This window comes from Cynara cardunculus (assembly GCF_001531365.2).
Source record: "Cynara cardunculus var. scolymus isolate 2C chromosome LG 1, CcrdV1, whole genome shotgun sequence".
NCBI classification, from domain to species: Eukaryota; Viridiplantae; Streptophyta; class Magnoliopsida; order Asterales; family Asteraceae; genus Cynara; species Cynara cardunculus.
The window spans coordinates 21,308,155-21,327,179 of record NC_037528.1 but is presented as its reverse complement, the minus strand read 5'-3'; the positions used below and the strand labels follow the sequence as shown (position 1 = coordinate 21,327,179).

The 19,025-nt window shown below is 33.1% G+C and overlaps 2 protein-coding genes and 2 non-coding genes across 7 annotated transcripts in view; 3 read left to right on the top strand and 1 right to left on the bottom strand.

The window, feature by feature from the left end:
• Positions 1-4,379: 4,379 nt before the first annotated feature.
• On the top strand, positions 4,380-11,575 carry LOC112525186 (ER membrane protein complex subunit 10-like). Its single transcript, XM_025135195.1, has 8 exons — positions 4,380-4,721; positions 6,634-6,699; positions 6,794-6,889; positions 8,374-8,421; positions 9,714-9,785; positions 10,701-10,759; positions 10,933-11,023; positions 11,430-11,575. Exons 1-8 carry the CDS (start codon positions 4,395-4,397, stop codon positions 11,553-11,555), a joined length of 885 nt encoding a protein of 294 aa, XP_024990963.1. The 5' UTR covers positions 4,380-4,394; the 3' UTR covers positions 11,556-11,575.
• TRNAS-GGA lies at positions 7,557-7,643 on the bottom strand. The gene has a single exon. It is a non-coding gene; the product is annotated as a tRNA-Ser (tRNA).
• A 5,650-nt stretch (positions 11,576-17,225) lies between the features above and the next one.
• The window catches only part of LOC112516104 (protection of telomeres protein 1b), a 40,773-nt gene continuing 38,973 nt past the window's right edge, over positions 17,226-19,025 (top strand). For 2 of the 4 annotated variants that reach the window (XM_025123109.1, XM_025123134.1), the window contains exon 1: positions 17,226-17,412. In XM_025123109.1, the coding sequence (XP_024978877.1) occupies positions 17,274-17,412 (139 nt within the window). In that variant the 5' untranslated portion in view covers positions 17,226-17,273. The remainder of the gene's footprint in view (positions 17,413-19,025) is intronic. The other 2 variants (XM_025123117.1, XM_025123125.1) reach the window with 2 other exon arrangements.
• On the top strand, positions 17,616-17,709 carry LOC112503556. The gene has a single exon (XR_003068019.1). It is a non-coding gene; the product is annotated as a small nucleolar RNA snoR113 (small nucleolar RNA).

The following is a 19,025-nucleotide window of genomic DNA, read 5'->3' as shown; positions in this document are numbered from 1 at the left end:
GATATCTTCAAATTTATATTTTATTCAAAAATAAAATCATTATTGTTTTCTTTAAAACGCATAAAATCGTATTATAACATCGATAGAGACAAAGAATAAAATAGAACATTAAAATCAAGATGTGTCTCGCTGCATTGCGCAAATACTCTTCTAGTATATATATATGTGTATGTATGTATATATATATAATAATAAAATATAATATATTATTATTTGACATTGACATATGATGGACTTACATCAATTACATTTCCTGAGGCATTCAACACCCCCTATTTGGGGGTGCCATTAGCACTCCCCATTAATATACACTTTTATATGAATGGTTTTTATATTTACATTTTCAGTCCCTAGATCAAGATGAATAATCATGTGAGAAGGGAAGTTATTATCGAGGTCGATCCAATGATTTTGGATGTCTTGTGCGGAAAGCCAAAAAGATGTCCCTACTCCAATAAAACCAAGGACTCAAGAAGACACAAATCTTTAAGGGGTTTGCAATCTAGCCAAGTTAGCCGGCTCATCTCCACGCCGGTTATTATAGGAGAAAAAAAAAGTTATAACAGGCGACATAAACCAAAACCCCAAATCATCATAAAAAAAAGTGTCTATGTGCACTTCGTGAAGCAAAATCTTCAATTTATCTATCATAGTCAACATTTGCTAAAAACTTACTTTCGATGCTCAAAAAACTTGCAGGTTATGGGCAGATGTAAAATACTATCATACTAAGATCGTAAGAACATTATTGATAGCATAAAAGTTGCTAGACTGTATTAGTAGATGTTATAATTATACCTAAACTGTAATCAGTTTTTGATATAGAATTTCATCACTACATGATGCAATATTGCAACCTGTTTTCTTTTATACTTAATGGAACATGATGCAATTTATTTCAGCTGTTCTTGCATGATCCATTCAGTTTCACACTTACAAATGGACTCACATTCCATAAGGTTAATTTCAATTTTTACACTTACATGAACAATTGAATATGATGCAACCTGTTTCATAATCCTTTAATCCCTTGTCTTCTATCAAACAACTAGAATTCTAGAAACCAACCATGAATCATCGGTTAATACTTTGCATTCTAATCAGTTCCATAGGGAGAAAAATCAGGACGACATGACCAATTTGAAGCATTATCTTGAATTACCTACCATTCTACCGATATGGTTTTACATCGAGAAATGGTAAGTTCTAAAGGTTACTGGTTAGCCTATTACTTTGCAAAAGACAAACACTCAACCAGAAATATTTCAATTCAAAGTTCCAATTAGGAAAGGGGATGACCGAAGAATACTTGAGACTGAGAGGGAGTGACGATTAGGGAAGGGGAAGACCGAAGATGGAGAGCCAGAGGGACGAGGAAGACGAGGACGGGCGTCGGACACTTAGACTGGAGTTTGGAGATTAGCCGTCGATTAGGGGAGATTGGATCTAGACCGATGAGGCGAGACTAGAGCCGAGGAGAGGACTATAATATAGCGGACAGGGCCTAGGATGATGTCCCTTGGGCTGATGATGCCTGGGCGATGGCCCATGTCGTCCATGCCCAGGGTCAGCCCTGATTTTATAGTGAAAAGTGTAAGAAAAAATCTGAACTCGAGGAGCATCTCTTCATCTTCATCTTATATTCACACCTTCATCGTTTAAGTTTGTGAATGTTGGTGGTGGTCATTGTTCACATCTTTATTTTTATATTATATTTGCTTGGTGAAGCATTGTCGGATGATGTTGCTTGGGGTTGACCGGGATTAAGATTGTGGGACGACGAGATCGAGAGGGAGGCAACATGGGTGGGGGAGAAAGATAAGATGGCGAGATCAGTGGGGTCCTTTAATAATATAATGATTTATTTATTTTTACTTTTTATAGGAAATTAAAGAAAATTTGTAAAAGTACCAAAATACACCTTACTTTGTGTATTTTATTGTTTGTTTGGAATACAAATTAAAATAAATTCTAATAAAGTATTCGATTTTTTAAAATTAATTTTATATTAAAAGTCCATATCATATTGCCACATCAACAAATGATATATATAGTTGTATGTCTATATAATTTGTCATATCAATATGTTAACCGATTAATGGTTAAAAAGGTCACCTAGGTACTTAAATGTTTGAAAATTTACATCTTAAATATCAAAACAGATGTTTTAAAAGTAGGATATACAAAATAAAAATAAGGACAAATTAGGTATTGTCCTTAATGAAAAACTTAAAGCCTACTAGGATAAGTAACCCCATCCATGAGTGATGTAATTTCTTTCCTATAAATGGAAAAAGTTTGAGTTGAAAAAGAACACATTTACGATTTATGTAATTTAGGGGCCGTTTACTAAACATTTATCCGGTAAATGTTTACCGTTAGAATTTAACACTATTATTTACTTATCGGGGTAAGATTTTAGTCCACAAAACGACATGGTATGCAATAATTTACCCGGTAAGCACTTACCGTGGTAAGACTCTTGGTTCTCGTCTCGCTCTTATCGGGTAAGATTCTTGGTCCTTACCATATTTATCCGATGAGGTAATGTTACTTGGTAAGCGCTTACCTAGATAAGAGTTCGGTAAACGGCCCCTTACTCTGATATTTATCTGTATCACTAAAGATCTCCATTATTTGGCAAAAATTTCTTATAATATAAAAATGACATGATTCGAAGCATGATAAATAATATGATTCGTTTTCATGTACCAAATGTAAGCCTAAATTCAGAGAGAAACTAAGAATATCAAAGAACTTACTTAAAATTGTTAGGTAGAAATGATCTTATATATATCTATAGTATATTATAAAACATTTGACAAAAACTCTTAAAAACCATTTTTTATGCGTAAAATACTGTTTATTAATGCATGATACTTAAAACTCAAGATTGCAAGTAGATTATGCATAAGTACAACTTATTAAAGTTTCATATATGAATTCGTTTAACTAACTGCAGATAAACAAAATTAAATACATGATAAACATCTCATTTTAAATATAAAAAATCTAAAATATAATTAAGATAATCATTGAGTTCTAACAGAATACTTAATTATTATCTTTATAAAATGTTACATTATTAAACCAAAAATAAATTATTTTGTTATTAAACTTAAATTAAATTATATTAAAAAAATTAAAGAAAGTACATAAAAACGAGAACTTTTAAATAGTTTATTTGATATTAACATTGATATTTTTTTTTTCAAATTTATATTTCATTCAAAAATAAAATCATTATTGTTTTATTAAAAACACATAAAATCGTATTATAATATCGACACAGACAAATAATAAAATAGAACATTAAAATCGAGACGTATCTCGTTGCATTACGCGAGTATTCTTCTAGTGATTAAAAATGTGTTCACAATCACAGACTTAATAAGAATATTCCCTCTAGTTTTTAATGGAAATCGACGAAGCATAATCAAAATTTGTGCAAAACAAATTATTCTTAAAAAATATCATTAATTCTATTTAGGCATTGTTTGTTAAAACTAATAAGCTAATTTATTTGTTGGATACATGTTTGGATAATCATAAGCTAACTTATTTAAACATTATTTGAAGTAACATTTTGGGAGCTTATTTTGACTTTTTTCAGTTATAATCTTCATTAATATTGATAATTATTTATCACTATTGATAATAAATAAATATTAATTACTAATAAATATTAAATAAAAATAATTATTACCGTATTAATAAATATTAATGATGAAAATATAGCAAAATATTATATAAATCAAATCATAAACCATATTAACTTTTAACATAATCTTAAAATACTTACGTATAAAAAAGTAGACATACAAAAGCTTACTTGGATTGAAGTACAAGAAAGCAAGCCACTTAATAGAGTCGGGCAACAAACAAAACAACCGTTTGACAACGGTGAACAATAAATACTAGAGCTTACATGCTGATAACATGTTATAGAATAACTAAAAGAGAGTCGGGCAACGAACAAAACAACCGTTTGACAATGGTGAACAATAAATACTAGAGCTTACATGCTGATAACATGTTATAGAATAACTAAAAGAGAACAACAATAATGAATACGTAATTCTCATTAATGATAAGCCTTTTAGAGAAATGAGTTATAAATAGATAATTACGAAATATTTTAATTCTAGTTCACTATAATATATCAATCTATATCTGTATCTTCATATCTTTTAGACGATATCACACTTATTTATAACGAAAATAACAAAATTTAAAAATATTGAATGATGAAGGTCGCTGCAATCACAAAAAATTGAACCGGGTTTATGAAAATTCACGATGGAATCCGTTCCGCCAAATCCGTTGGATCCAACATGTATATATATAGTGAACCGTAACCTCTTTTTTTTCATGTAAACAGTCTGGTTTCCGCCATGAAACCTACCGTAGCCTTGCTGCTACTGTCATTCACACTCTTGTTTTCATTGTTTTCGGCTTTTCAATCCGACGAGCTTCTTGTGGACGATGAACAATTTGGTCTAGGAAAGCGCCCTTCCCCTGAACTCGACCTTTCGATATCATCATCGTCGCCTTCGATTCCTTCTCGTTCACATTCTCCTCCAAAACCCATTCGGAAGAGGTCTGCAGATTCTAATTCGGATTCTAGAGTTCAGTTCGCTCTAGAACACGCATTTGGAGATTCCGACGATTTCTCTACCGCCGGCACTTTCACTGCTCGCCTCAAGACTTATGGGGGACATGTAAGTCAAGTTGTATTTTTGATGCTCATATTGTTGTTTGATTGGATGATTAGGAGTATGGTGGCGAATTTGGGTTTTGCAACACCTCTTGAAATTTTCTTAAATTTTTGATGCTCATATAATTTTCTTTGAAATTTCGTCAAACCAAACACCTCTTAAATTTCATGGAAATCCATAGGTACTGTGAAAATGGCAACAACCATATTTGGCAAACAAATAAAAACTCTAGGTCCATCTGATATACAGTTCCCCTTTATAAAATTTGTACTCCAAATTATCTATTGGCAAAGGAACTAAGGAAGCCATAAAATGTTCCAAAGAGTATTGTTGCAGTTTTTGTTGGATTTTGCTGATCAATGTATATATTGTATCTTTGATTATTCTTTGAAATTCAAATAGTTCATATGAAATTGTAAGTAGAATTCAGTCTGCCTGACCTCACAATGAACCTTCATATTATAATTAATTAACACCACCCTCTTCGAGTTTGGATCTTTGTATTAACTGAAAAATGAGATTAATGGATTATTGGTAATTTCCGTGGAAGAAAAACACTGGTTTATTGTTGTTAGCTTAAAGTATCTGTGAATTATGTGGTTCCATTGTATTACCACTTGAAAAAAATGATGAATGCAAATAACAGTGAGCGACTATTCGGGGCTTTTGTGGGCTGGTGTGTCTGTGTAAGAAATTGAGATTCCTTTGGAGGGGGCTTAACTCCAAAAATCTGGAAACATTGCGTATGTCCTCCCGGAATTTTGTGATTAAACTTATTTGATTCCAGTTGGAGATAAATTAATTCATATATGTTTTGTGCTGAGCAATAGGATGCAAATCCACTTTGTCGGTCTGCGCATTATTTGACTTCGTATGGAGTGGGACTAATTATATACGAATCTTGGACTACTCTTACGAAATTTTGATAATTCAACATATGATTCCCGTGTTATGAAGAACCAAGTCAAACGTAATATTTTCATTCAAGTTTATACTAGCATTGTACCAAAATAAATGAGCCTTTGCTTGAATCATTAATGTTTAAGAAATTTGTAATATTATTTTGATGTCTAAACGTCAAGAAATCAATAACAATATAACAATCATATAGTTTCACATTCTCATCAAACATCTATTTTTTTGGTTGATATGGTAGTAGAAAAGTTGGTCTATCATGAGCATAGGTTGAATAGTAACTAGATAACTATGAAATTAATCAGGAAAGAGTTGTAAAATTTTGCTTGACCTTTTATTAAACATTAAAAAAACCAAGGAAAAGAATGTAAAATTGCAAAAGAAGGTAACAGACTAACAGGTAAGCATATCATCTATAAAGCTTGCTAGAAATTAACTCATGAGTCATCAGTCATCACAAACTGATGCCATCCTCAAAGATCAGGCCCTACCATTGAACACTTGTCTTTTTATACTCTCCTTTTAGATTATCACTTTGTTTGTGGGTTATCATCTTAAATGGCCACCTCATGGGAAAAATTTTATATTATAGCCACCATTTTATTTTTCTCACAAAATAGCCAAGAAACCGCAAGATACTTTTTCTTGCAGTGCCGCAAGCTGCGGTTTCTCAATTTATTTTTGCGTGGGCTCACTTTTCATCTGTGTGCGTCAGAAAATGTCAGAAACTGCAACGAGAAGTGCCTTGCGGCATTGACTTGTGGTTTCTTGGCTATTTCGTGAGAGAAACTTTGGAGGTGGCTAAAAAGTCAACCTTTCCCCCATTTGGTTATTTTATGATGATAACCCATTACCCTATACTCTTTGTTATGACTTGAAACTTGGCATGCTCATATATTCAGTACATTTATGCTTTTGTTCTTTGGGACACTACTTTTGTTATGCTTAGAAAGCTATTAATTTGACAAGTTTCTTTCTGGTTGACATCTTTTGCCTAAAGGGAACTCTTACAAAGCTTAGATTCACAAGGAACGATCTTAGCACAATAGAGCAGGAGAAGTTCAAAGTAATTCTTCATCAATATCTCATCTTGTGCCCTTTTTTGTTTGTGCTTTACTAGTTTTATGAGTTATCTTCTGCTTGATGTTTGGTTGCTGCAGAAACTACTAGAAAATGATGACTTCTACACGATAAGGGTACCATCAGACGTATTAAATCCTCCTGGCAGGGATTATGTTATCTCCTCAGTAAAGGCGGTAAGTTTGAAAATAGACATTAATTTATATTTTTTTCTCTTACATTTGTTAGCCAAAATGAATAGCATGTTGGTCAACTATCAATAGCAAGTCAGCAACAACACATCAGGTGGAGAGTTAGGAGAAGAACAACCGGGTGAGAGTACTCTCAAACAGAATCTAGACTGAATGGGGATGAACTGAATAAGTGTTAAAATTCTGGATGCAACAGACTCACTGTCTTATATTGATTGGAATAGAATAATCAAACAACATTATGTATCTATTAATGGATAGGTGTTGTCGTTAGTGGAAGTGAAACTCTCGCATGATACCAAGTTGCACATGTGCTTTTTGATATGTTATTTTTAAAGAAACTATGTAAGGTAAATACTACTAAATAAAAAAAGGAGCAATAACGCCCGCTTGATAAAACAAGAGGGAAGCTATTGCTCCTTTTTTAGTTCAAAAACTCCTATACAATCAGACCAAAGTCTTATCCATTTGTAGATGGAGCTTCGATAGCAGCTAAGTCTAGAGGGAAATTATGAGCATTACATTCATGCATAACTTCCATACCAAAGAAATAGAGAATCCATATCAAAGAAAGGTATAACTCTTGGAATAGTCGTATCCATTGCTATTTGATCTATTGTGGTTAGTAAGATCGGTGAATTAGGTGAAGGTACGGAAAGAGAGGGATTCGAACCCTCGGTAAGCAAAAGCCTACATAGCAGTTCCAATGCTACGCCTTCAACCACTCGGCCATCTCTCCTACATAATGATTATGACCCAAAAACCGAAAACCGAGTCAATAGTGAATCATTCATATTAGATTATTGGGTAGGTACAACCAATTAATTCTAACTATAAAAGCGATAAAAATTGAAAATTTTTCATCATAGTAAAAGCAGGATCTTTCCTTCTAGGCTGGAGGGATAAAGAGAACATTGTTCATACGGTTCTAAAAAGATAATCCATGTGTAGATTCCAATACTCTTTTCTTTTTCCACAACAAGTTCCTATAACTTTTATGTTTTCTCACATACATATGGCGTATATATGCATATGTATAGGCACGACCACCTTAGGGCCATGGTAAACCCAAACTCACCCTCACATTTAAAAAAGAGTCAAACTTCATATTTGTTAACCCTCCTACAAGGAATTCATCCTCTTTATTTCGGTAACATTTTAATGTTCCCATTTAAGAAAAAATCGTGTTAAAGCAACATTTTTTAGTGATTAATTGGAACAAAGACCCAACTGTTAATTGATTTGCTTTATTGCTTATGTCATTTCTTTTATTTATTTATATGCTTCTTTTTAAATGTAATGAGGTTTATCTATGTTGATACATTCATATGTCTATAATACGGTATATATGATTGTCTGTCAGTTGGTCAAATGGTAGCTTCTCTTTCAGATTCGTACTTGTTGTGACACATTTTTTTTGTAATGCTAATTGCTCTACTGGGTTGACTGATGTTTCTATTTACTTTCAGAGGTGTCTCCCAAATGATGGCTTGGATGAGAATTTTATCATACACATGGTAATTCTTCTTTCCAGTAATCAGAGAAAAATGTCAACCCCTAAAAGTAAAAGTTATACATCCGCTTGTTCATCATTATTAGCAATTATTTATTTTCTATCTACATTTCGTTGGTTTTCAGTTACTGAATGATAGTTAGCTATTTGATTATGCCAACTTGATTTTTTTAATGTACGTGCATCTTCTATTATGAATTGTGCAACACTCTGCACATTACTTATTATGTTATTCGGTAATTAAGATTTCACTTTCAGTTATTTTCTGTTGTAACGGTCTATTTTTTTGGATTAATTTGAAAGAACAGAGTCATTGCAATCAATGAATTTTTCCTCTTATCAATTTTAGATTGTTATTACAATGTCTTCTGAATGAAAATCTGTTTTGTTACGTCCTTGTAGATTCGATACTGGTTCTTACCTTCATATTACTTGCTAATCGACTGCTGAGACAAGTGTATACTTGCGCCGATCTTTGTTTGATGTAAAATGCTAAAGCGTAATCTAATTCTATCATCTATCCTATGTTGAACATCATCATCAATAATTTCATCATTCTTTTTAATAGTGATCCCAAATAGCAAATAATATCCTTCCTAATCCTTGGTATCAGACTACGGTAATAGGAAAGACACATGCCTTATTCCCAACATGTTTTCACGCTCAGTTACTACATGATTGCTTATCATATTAACATACTTTTAGTGACTTTCTTGGTCTCAAGATCATGCCACATGCTCTTCTTGACACCCTATTCTATGCTTCTATAAGTTATAAACGCCATAATATTTTTGTCTCCTCTCTCTCTCCAAAAGTTGCATAGTCGAGAAAATAGTGTGTTGTTCCCTTACAATGCTATTTCTGTGTATCCCATATCTTCATGAATTCATTCATATGCTTCATGTATCTGATATGCATATGGTTTTCACATTGTAGTATGCCAATTTCATCTGAACTACTATGCAAATTATGGGTTGTTTCATGGTAGTTTTCAATGATTAAGAGCATATGATTAAAAGATGAATCAAATGCATCTACACAACCCACTTTTTGGAACTTATATAAAACACTTATCTGCTCAGTAGAACCTTTTGATGTGATCTTATTTATGTTGTTATCCCTCAATAGTTGAGTGTAAACGATCTGAATTTCCTCTACCTTATGATGTGATCTTATGTCTATTGTTACTCTCTCAATAGTTGATGTGATCACCTGCCAAGTCAAATTGTTGAAAACTACTTCATGATCTTCCTCTTTCTCCATATACTGAATGACGATGATTCTTTATTATGGTAGGAAGGTGTCAATATTTTGGCTGTTAATTACGGTTCTCCTTGGGCTTGTGGATATCACCGGCAATTGAGACTTGTAAGTTTGCACAAGCTGTTTGATTGGTTTTCATTAAATAGATAAAGCTGTCTGTGTTGATTAATCTGTCGGTATACGTTGTGAAGGTTTTTGTTTGGGAGGGTTTATTCATAGATGGAAGGAGCATGTTTTTTAATTTGGAGGGGCAGGTTTGGAGAAAAACTTGACTTTCTGCATACAGCTCTTTTTTAGAAGCTTACTGAATAAGCCACTTTCTATACTACGCCACTACCAAACAGTCATGTATAACTGACAAAATAAGCTTTTAGTCCCATTAAGCTTATTAAGCTGAAAACAAACAGGCCCTTACATTTTTTTTCAGTAGTGGACCAACATGTAGAGACAAGGTGACCTCTGTTGGTTGTCCTTACACGATACTTCAAACTCTTAAACATTAGGGACTTCCAATAGCTGAACCTTTTTTGGGTCTTTCCCAACATCTTCATCCTGCTTGTGGCTGAATGATCTTAGAATATCTTATGGTGGGTAATCTTTTGGTCTTCTTTCTTTGAATGGCCTTAAGAGATGTTCATGGATATATACACAATCAGAGTACTTTGTTAGGATATCACTTATAATCTAACTAGAAAGTGAAACGCTAGTCATTTATGGTTGGCTAACAGAACATCAAAGTTTTAGGGATTTTGGGCAATTACTTATTTTGGACTTTTGCCCTTACTATGACATCTATGCCTACGTCATACTGCTTGAAGACAATTTACAAAATCTTTTGTTTGACGAGCTGTTATAGATAGCCATTAGACCGTTGCACTCGGATAGTTGGATGTTACAGTTCTTCGACTGCTTTTTAGGAGCATAATTGAAGAACTATTCAGGAAGAACGTGTGTATATTTATAAATATGTGTAGTTATCTAGCATTATCTTTTATATGTCCGTTTTCGTTTACATTTCAGCCTGCAAAGTGGTCCTTCAACTCTCATGCAGTCTTAAAGTACAGTGAACAGGCACCAAGGTCAAGTTTTCATCTTCTGTTCAATGTCTTCATTTTCATCTCATCGAAAAGTTATGTTTCATAGATTATACTAGTTCCAAAGGGAATGTGCTACACTTACTTACACAAACACATGTCATGCTTAATAATCTCTATACTAATGTTTGAAAGTTGTTTTTCTGCAACTCATACAGGAGGCCAATGTTTTCTGAAGATATCGGTAGTGGTGAGATGGGAGAGGATGAAGGTGTAAAGCCACTAGAAAAGCCCTTCTGGGCTAAATATGTGAGTGGTCTAGTCAACACATTCAGGGGTTGCTTGGTTGAGGAGGGTAATAGGATTTGGGGAATGGAAATGGGAATCATTACCGTTGTCTTGTTTGATTAATGGAACGAGGTCATTTCTGGGTAATGAAACATTCCTCAACAAATTGGGGAAATGAAATTCATTTCCATTTCCTAACATCATTCCGGTGAAAGGGTCAATGGCCCAGCGCCACCCGTGTTAACAGAAGATCCCAACCTCCTTGGAGGTTAAGTGTATATATGTTATATACATGAAAAACATTCTCATTCCCATTTCCATTCCTCTTCCCATGAAATGAACCAAGCGCTTCCTCAATGCTATGCTTTTCATTTCAATTCGATTATTTGCAAACTAATTGTTTATGATGTATTCGATCTTATTTCAGTGGATGTACTTTATTCCGCTTGTAATTATTGTGGTGAATGCTTTCACCCAAGCAATGAATATGCCTGAGGAACAAGCAAGTGCCCAAACACAGCAGCCAGTTGGTGCAGCCATGCAAAGACGATGATGGCAGTTTTCAGGTTTAGCTTTTGGCTTTATTCTAAAAAAACACGTAGTTTTTCATATTTTTTGTCAGTAGTAAATTTCATTTGTGCGTTTTAGGGCTATCTTTGTGCTATATGAAGGTAGGAGTCTAGTTAGTTGCATAGTTATATAACCATTTGCAGCTCTTCTCATCTCATATCATTTTGAGTTAGAATTCAGATTTTGGAGAGTTTGTTATTATGATTAGAGTTTTGTTGGATTTGGCCAGCCACCTTCCCTTGAATTAGGTAAAATAATGGGTTTTTTTTGCCATTCTTGTTTTGCCTCATATCTAAGTCCTGTTTCATGTTTGATTTGTACATCCCTTTTTTTCTCTATATTCATTTAATAGGCTAATATTTGATAAATGTCGGATGACTAAGGTTTAGGAGAAAACCATAAAAAATGGAAAACTGAGGAACACCCAATAAACCATTCATACGTACAACATGCACATGTGCATAAGAGTAATTGAAAATGTTTCCTATTTTGCACGTGCGCATTTTATGCACAAGTGCATACTAGACAAATTACTTTTATGTATAGTGATTCGAGAAAACAAAACCGAACAAAAAAACCTATACTAACAATGAAAAATATCAAGCTTTTTCATTTTTAATTTGATGAAGCTTACAAGAATATAATAGAACAAACACAATACTAACATCAACAATACTATAAAAGGAGCAACAAAGATGTAAGAATTGAATACAACAACACTGTACCACAACTTTCACAAGAGTAATGCCTGGTTGGTTTGAGCTTGGCTTCAAAAATCAAAAGTGTTTGGAGGTTCCAGGTTTAAATCCAAGAAGGAACAAAAATCTCCTTGTAGCCATATAGGTCCAAATGCGGTGGGCTACCTGCAAAGCAGGTGGTTGCTCTGAAATTAGTCAGTTCGCATAGCGGATTGGATATCCAGGTTAATTAAAAAAACACTTTCACATATCCACCATTTTCAGAAAACACAAAACCATACTTTTGAATATGGAAATACGATAATAACAACTCACGTCCAAACCAAACTCATTTAAGAAAACTATCCACCGTTAAAAACAACAACAAAACTATACTTTTTATTTAAAAAAAAACATACGAGGAAATATGGGTTATTATCGTAAATAGCCATTTGGGAAAAATGGGTTATTTTTTAACCCCCTTCAATTTTCTTTTATAAAATAACCAAAAAACCACAAGTTAATGATGCAACACATTGTTTCTTACGGTTTCTGATATTTTCTGATGCATCCAATTGAAAATTGTGTCCACTGTAAAAATAAATTGAGATACCGCAGCTTGTGGCATCGCAAGGAAATAAGTGAAACACAAAGCAACGAAAAGTGCCGCTTGCGGCAACTCATGGCACTCCAATCCAAAGACATGGAGCTTGCTGAACCAACAACTTTTACAAAAAATATACCACAAATTTCACTATTTGAAGCAGTTTCAATTGAACATAAATAACAAGAAAAATCAAAGCAGAATTAGAACAAAAACAAGCAAACTAAACTCATCTGAGCATAAAAAAAATAAGCCATCCATTTAAACAACAAAGACAACAAGATACCATATGCTGTAAAAAGTTAGATGCATAGTAATAAATTAACTGATAATTGATAAAGAAGTTAAATTTAATAAAAACTAATTAAATAAGTAGATGATAATGTAAAATAACGTAACGTAGAATATAACATAATTCATTTATGAGATAAAAGACAAAACATATTTTATCTTAGGGAAAAGTCTAAAAACTCCAATGAACTTTAGTGTTTGGAATGATTAAGTCATTGGACAACTTTTTGGAACAAATAAGTCCTTAAACATTTCAAAATTTGTTAAATAACTCATTGGACTTTCTAAAACTTGTTAGATACATTCTTATGACCTATACAACTGGTTAATATGGTAAAATAATGGAAAATGATTGAAAAAGAGACAAAGGACTTTTATATTTTGAACGATTAAGTCCATAAACATTTTTTGAACAAAAAAAGTACTTACATCTATTGATGGGCAAACCAGCCCGGGACCGCCGGAGGACCGGAACCAGGATCGGTTATAGGACCACTGACTGGTACCAGTTGCAGTTTTGGAGGGCTTCGAGGGACCGGCCCGACCGGGCCCGGTTTTCAAAAAAATAGCCGTTAATATGACTGTTTTTTCCAAGTTTATGACCGTTTTTTGGTCTTTTTTGCCTTCTAAACCCTATATATAAGTGTCATGGAGTATGGATTTACATACCAACTTACAAAACGCAAAAAAAAAAACGTTCACAATTCTCGGTTTCTCACTATATTTTGTGACTTTGACTCGTATACCTTTTTCGCTTCCACTTCACATTTTCATTTCTTTCTCTCTTTGTCTTACAAAATGGTCGGTGAACAACATGATGCATCAAAGAACAAGTTACCCAAGTTCTCGCCGAACACGGACGAAAGTGCGAGATTTGGAATTCATACAACTTGATGATCCTCACGAATGGGAAAAGAAAGGCATAATGCAAAATGTACCAAGTTCTCCTTACGGCGGAAGAAAATTATACTTTAAGGCGGCACACCAAAAAATGTGCCCGGGGTTGAGGTCAGGAGCGATTTAAGCCAACCGATACTTGACACTGAAGGTCAAATATGGTCGTTTGATGCCGAGTTGAACCGACAAATGACAACACAATGTCAAGTTGAACCGACAAGTCGGGTTGCCTTTCAGACATTTCGACAACCCTCACATTACGAAGTTGATCCAAAAAACACTACAACCATGATACATGTCAGTAAGTCGTCAAACCTTTAGACATGATGCAATTAAAATGTGGAAAATGTGTGGAGGTGAAATGCAAAAAATGTTTTCTCTTTTGTTTAACAACATTTCTTTTAACGTGTGATGTATCGAGCCACCATATGGACTGTCGATTTCTTATATATGCATAACGGCATATTGGATTGAGCCACAATTGTGACACATATTCAAACGTGTAATCGCGTTTGAACCGTTTAGTGCGCCACGTTCAGGTGCACGTCAATTTTCAATTATTAAAGAATGTCTTGTATTTTATAATTTAACTACTAAAATAATTAGCATTTCATTTGATAATGCTAGTAATAACAATCTATGTGTGGAAAAGTTAAATTGTCATTTGCAACTATTTTAAACGGTAAATTATTTCATACATGTTGTTGTGCACACATAATAAATTTAGCCATTCAAGACAGTTTAAATATTTGTAAACTTGTAATAGATAAATTTAGACTTATATTGCGACAAATTTTCACACAGAGTAAGAAAATGAACGCGGAATATAGAAAATATTGCGATTTAAAGCTTTGGGATCGAGGTTCGATATGTCCGTTCGATAGAATTCGACTTATTTTATAATTGAAAATTGATAAAACAAAAAAAATTATTTTTTCATTTTATAAACACCATTACCCGCAAAATTCTATTGGGAATCTTGATTGGGCCATGGTTGAAGGATTGTACAATATTATAGATGATTTTAAAATTGCGACAACATTTTTATCCGGTATTTATTATCCAACAAGCCCTGCACATTTAAATCGATTATATATTTTGACAAATAGAATTGCATAATACGAAGACCATCGCGATTGGGGTTGGAAAAAAATGTTAAAATATTTTATGAGCATCCCATTTGCTTTTCTTTGTGTTGCGACATTAAACCCGTATTTAAATGTTATCGATGTTGAAGTTTTAATTACACAAATATGTGCGGCATTTGGTTTAGATACGACTACGGATAATTCTTTTTCAACAGACCAAAAAACGTTTGTTTAATCATAATTTTGAACATTTATTTGATCATTATAAACATTTTTATGATGGAGGAAACCAATAACAAAGCTCTTCAAGTCATGGATTTGCAGGTTCTAGTTCTTTTAGTGGTCATCGCCAAGGTCAGGAAGAGTTGATGACTAATTTAATTAAGGATGTTTTAAATGAATCAACTAAAAAAAGTAGATTTGATAACGATTTGGGTGAACTAGTGTTGGGTTTGAGTTTTTGTGCTCAGGTGTTGTATTCAATCTTGTTTTTCCTTTGTAATTTTGTATTGTATTTGTCTGATAAATAGGTTTTGCTTTTGTAATCTTAGTGTGAGTTTAGGAGAATCTTTTTGTGAAGATACTTTCATTGTCTAATCATTGTTGGTGTAATTCACTTTGAAGATCAATAATGAAGATTTAGATTCTCTCTAAATTTCTTCTATTTTCAAGATTCTTAATTTGCCATTTTGGTGTTTTTGATCATTCATGAAGATTGATTAAACAATCTGGGATTTTCAACTATATATGTATGTGCATACTGACTTTATGGCTGCAAGTTCCGCAAATGATGTCGAAAATTTTGAAAATTTTGATCTATTAGATTTTTGGAAACAAAAGCAACCTCATTTCCTGGTTTTGGCATGCATATCACGTGATATATTAACAATCCAAGTTAATATTAGCTTCGGAGTCCGCCTTTTCTCTTAGTGGTAGGATTATTTCGATACGTTGGACAAGACTAAGCCCGAAGTCCATGGAGTGTTGCATCTTGAAGGATTACTGTGATAACGTTGATAGAATCCAACACACGACATCGTTAGAGGTGGAGATTGAAACGGTTGAAGAAAATTTGAAAAAAAAAAAATGAAATCGCCATGGGACTAAGCACGCCGCCAATTACCGATACCGACGTCACTTACGTACAATATGACAATTATGAGGAACTCGACATTGATGACCAAAAGACTATTAAAAGAATTCAAGAGACTGGAACTCTTCAAATCAATCCGACATGGGATACCAATGATGAATAAGTTTATTTTCAAATAATTGAATATTTGAATGTAATTTTAATTATAATAAAACACATTTTAAAAATGTATTTAAGTGACAAAATTACAAATTTTATAACGTATTCAAAAAATCTATCATTATAAAAGTTTAAAAAAATTATTATTTTTTGGGTAGTGACTGAGATCAGCTACACGTAACCGGTTATAGGACAGGTTAACCGGGCTTGAGATTTTCAACCGAGACCGGCTTCGACACGAATTGAGACCGATTTTTGACCATTACTACTTACATCTATAAAATGGAACAAATATATCAAAAAACACCTACATTTAAAAATGATTATTGATGAATTTTATTTTAATTAAAAATAAAATATATTTCGTATGTAATTTTTCAAATTAAAAAAATAAAAATAAATTTAAAAAATATTACCGATGAAATTTATTTTAATTAAAAATAAAATATATTCCGTTGATAATTTTTTCAAAAAATTAGAAAATATTTTGATTAAATTACTGACGGATTAACGATAAAATTTAACTAAATACATAATTAATTAAAATTCGTCGCCAATTTTTATAATTTAACTTGTTTTAATTTGATTAAAAACTTAATCATTCAAAATATGAAAGTCTATTAGTTTTTTTAGACATTTTTTATTATTCTACCATATTAACCAGTTTTATATGTAATAAAAATATATATAATAAAGTTTAAAATTAATAAATTATTTAACATGTTTTGAAATAAAAAAAAAACTTGTTGGTTTCAAAAAATTAGGTCAAAACATAAGTAGCCGTTGGGAATTTTCTTTTTATAACACCTTGGTAGCGCTGTGCCTCCACAGCCAACTACGGGAAAGAGAAGAGAAACTAGGGTTACAACAGATACAGCCGCAACTAGAGCTAATGCCGATTCTAGAGAGAGATGAGTATGACGATTATAAGTTTCTTCGCATTGTAGATGCCATGGCTTCAATCAATCAAAAAGTTAACCTCATTGGTGTTGTCATCGAGACCGGTCTGCCCAAGAAAAGCAAAGGCACTGGTGCGTTTGCATTATTTGTGTCAAATGTTTTCTTCTTGATATCTTTTTGTTTCAAATCGTGACGATATTTTCTTTCACTTTTCGTTCTAATTTTCTTCAAAATATATTGGGAAACGAGGTTGCATTTTCCAAAAGCGCCATTAGTTTTCGAGTTGCAGACCTTGTTAATTTTGGTTTGGTTGAAACTCCCATATCTTTTTAACTGGCAATGATGAAAAAAAGGCCGGACTTACAGCTGCCACCCTAGTGGTTGGTAGTAGAATGATGAGAAGTTCTATAAGGTTATTTCTGAGCTAGTGTTTTTTTTTTTTTAAATTTCTCAAAACGTGACGAATTTAAATCTTTGTGCTTTCTCTTCTAATTGTTTCAATTGAAGTGCTGTTTGGTTCATAGTATTCGAAGGAATTGGAATGGCCAATTCCTTTGACGAAATTCCATTTCTTTGTTTGGTTCGTTTTATATTGGTTGGAATCTTTAAACTCCTTTGGATTTCACTGATCACAGATTTCTTCATTCCGTGAGGTGTAGTCTAGAATGTAAATTCCATTCCGTGCTCTCTTTTGAGAAAAACAATATTACCCTTCAGGGTTGTGGCCATGTGGGATTATCTCTGGAATGGTCATCAAATTGATGAATTAATTTTATCTTCTGGATAAATGATGTGCATTTAATAATTTGGCCTGGTAAAATCAGATGCTGATCCAGAAATTTTGGTGATAGGGGGCACAATTTAAAATCTGGCCACTCATCTGTCTAGAACAACCGTGTAACAACTGTTTAACAAGTCATGGATCAAATATATTGGGTCCGGTCATTTTGACACAAAGGAAGCCAACAACTTTTTCTCCTTTCTATTAGGTGTATGAATTGTTCTCGTGTTCATGTTGAGGAATTTTAGTGGAAGTTTATGAGTATATAAGTGCAAACTTCAAGCTAAGTGTTGCCTTAGAAGTTTGTTTGATACTTTTAGTTTGAAGTTTAGGAGTATATGTCTTGCAAGGACTACAAAATTTAGAACAACTAGCAATTAGGCACCAGAGAAAACAATCAGGCATATTGCTCAATAAGATGCATATTGAAAACCAACAGTTACCAATTAACAAAAATAAATTGATTTTCAACAAACCCTAACTTAAGAAACAAAATTTTCTAGTTAGCAAACCGTGACAGTTTATTATAAACCGAAAAAACAAACAAACAATAAACATAAATAACACTCATATTTAAGAAATGTAAAAAATAAAGAAAAGCCCTAAAACTAAAGTATAGCTTTGATGCATATCTTCTAGAGGTGAAAGGTTGGTGGCAATATGGCCCCTCAGCCCCCTACCCGTCAAGGGTAAATCCGCCCATGTGTAAAATGCCCCACGTTCCCAACTCCTGTCAGCAATGTGTTTCATAAGTGGCTGCTGCTTCTTTGTTTAAAATTAAGTTATATCTATTTGTAGAAAGTGGGAGATGCAGCTGCACATATAACGTACAAAGTTATATGCTCAGACAACTTCCTAAACAGAACGGCTGTACCAAGCTGTATTAATTGTGTACACTGTAGTATAACAGCTTCTCATTCTTCTGGCTATTCTTTTGCGCCTGCTGTAATCATTCTTCTTTCC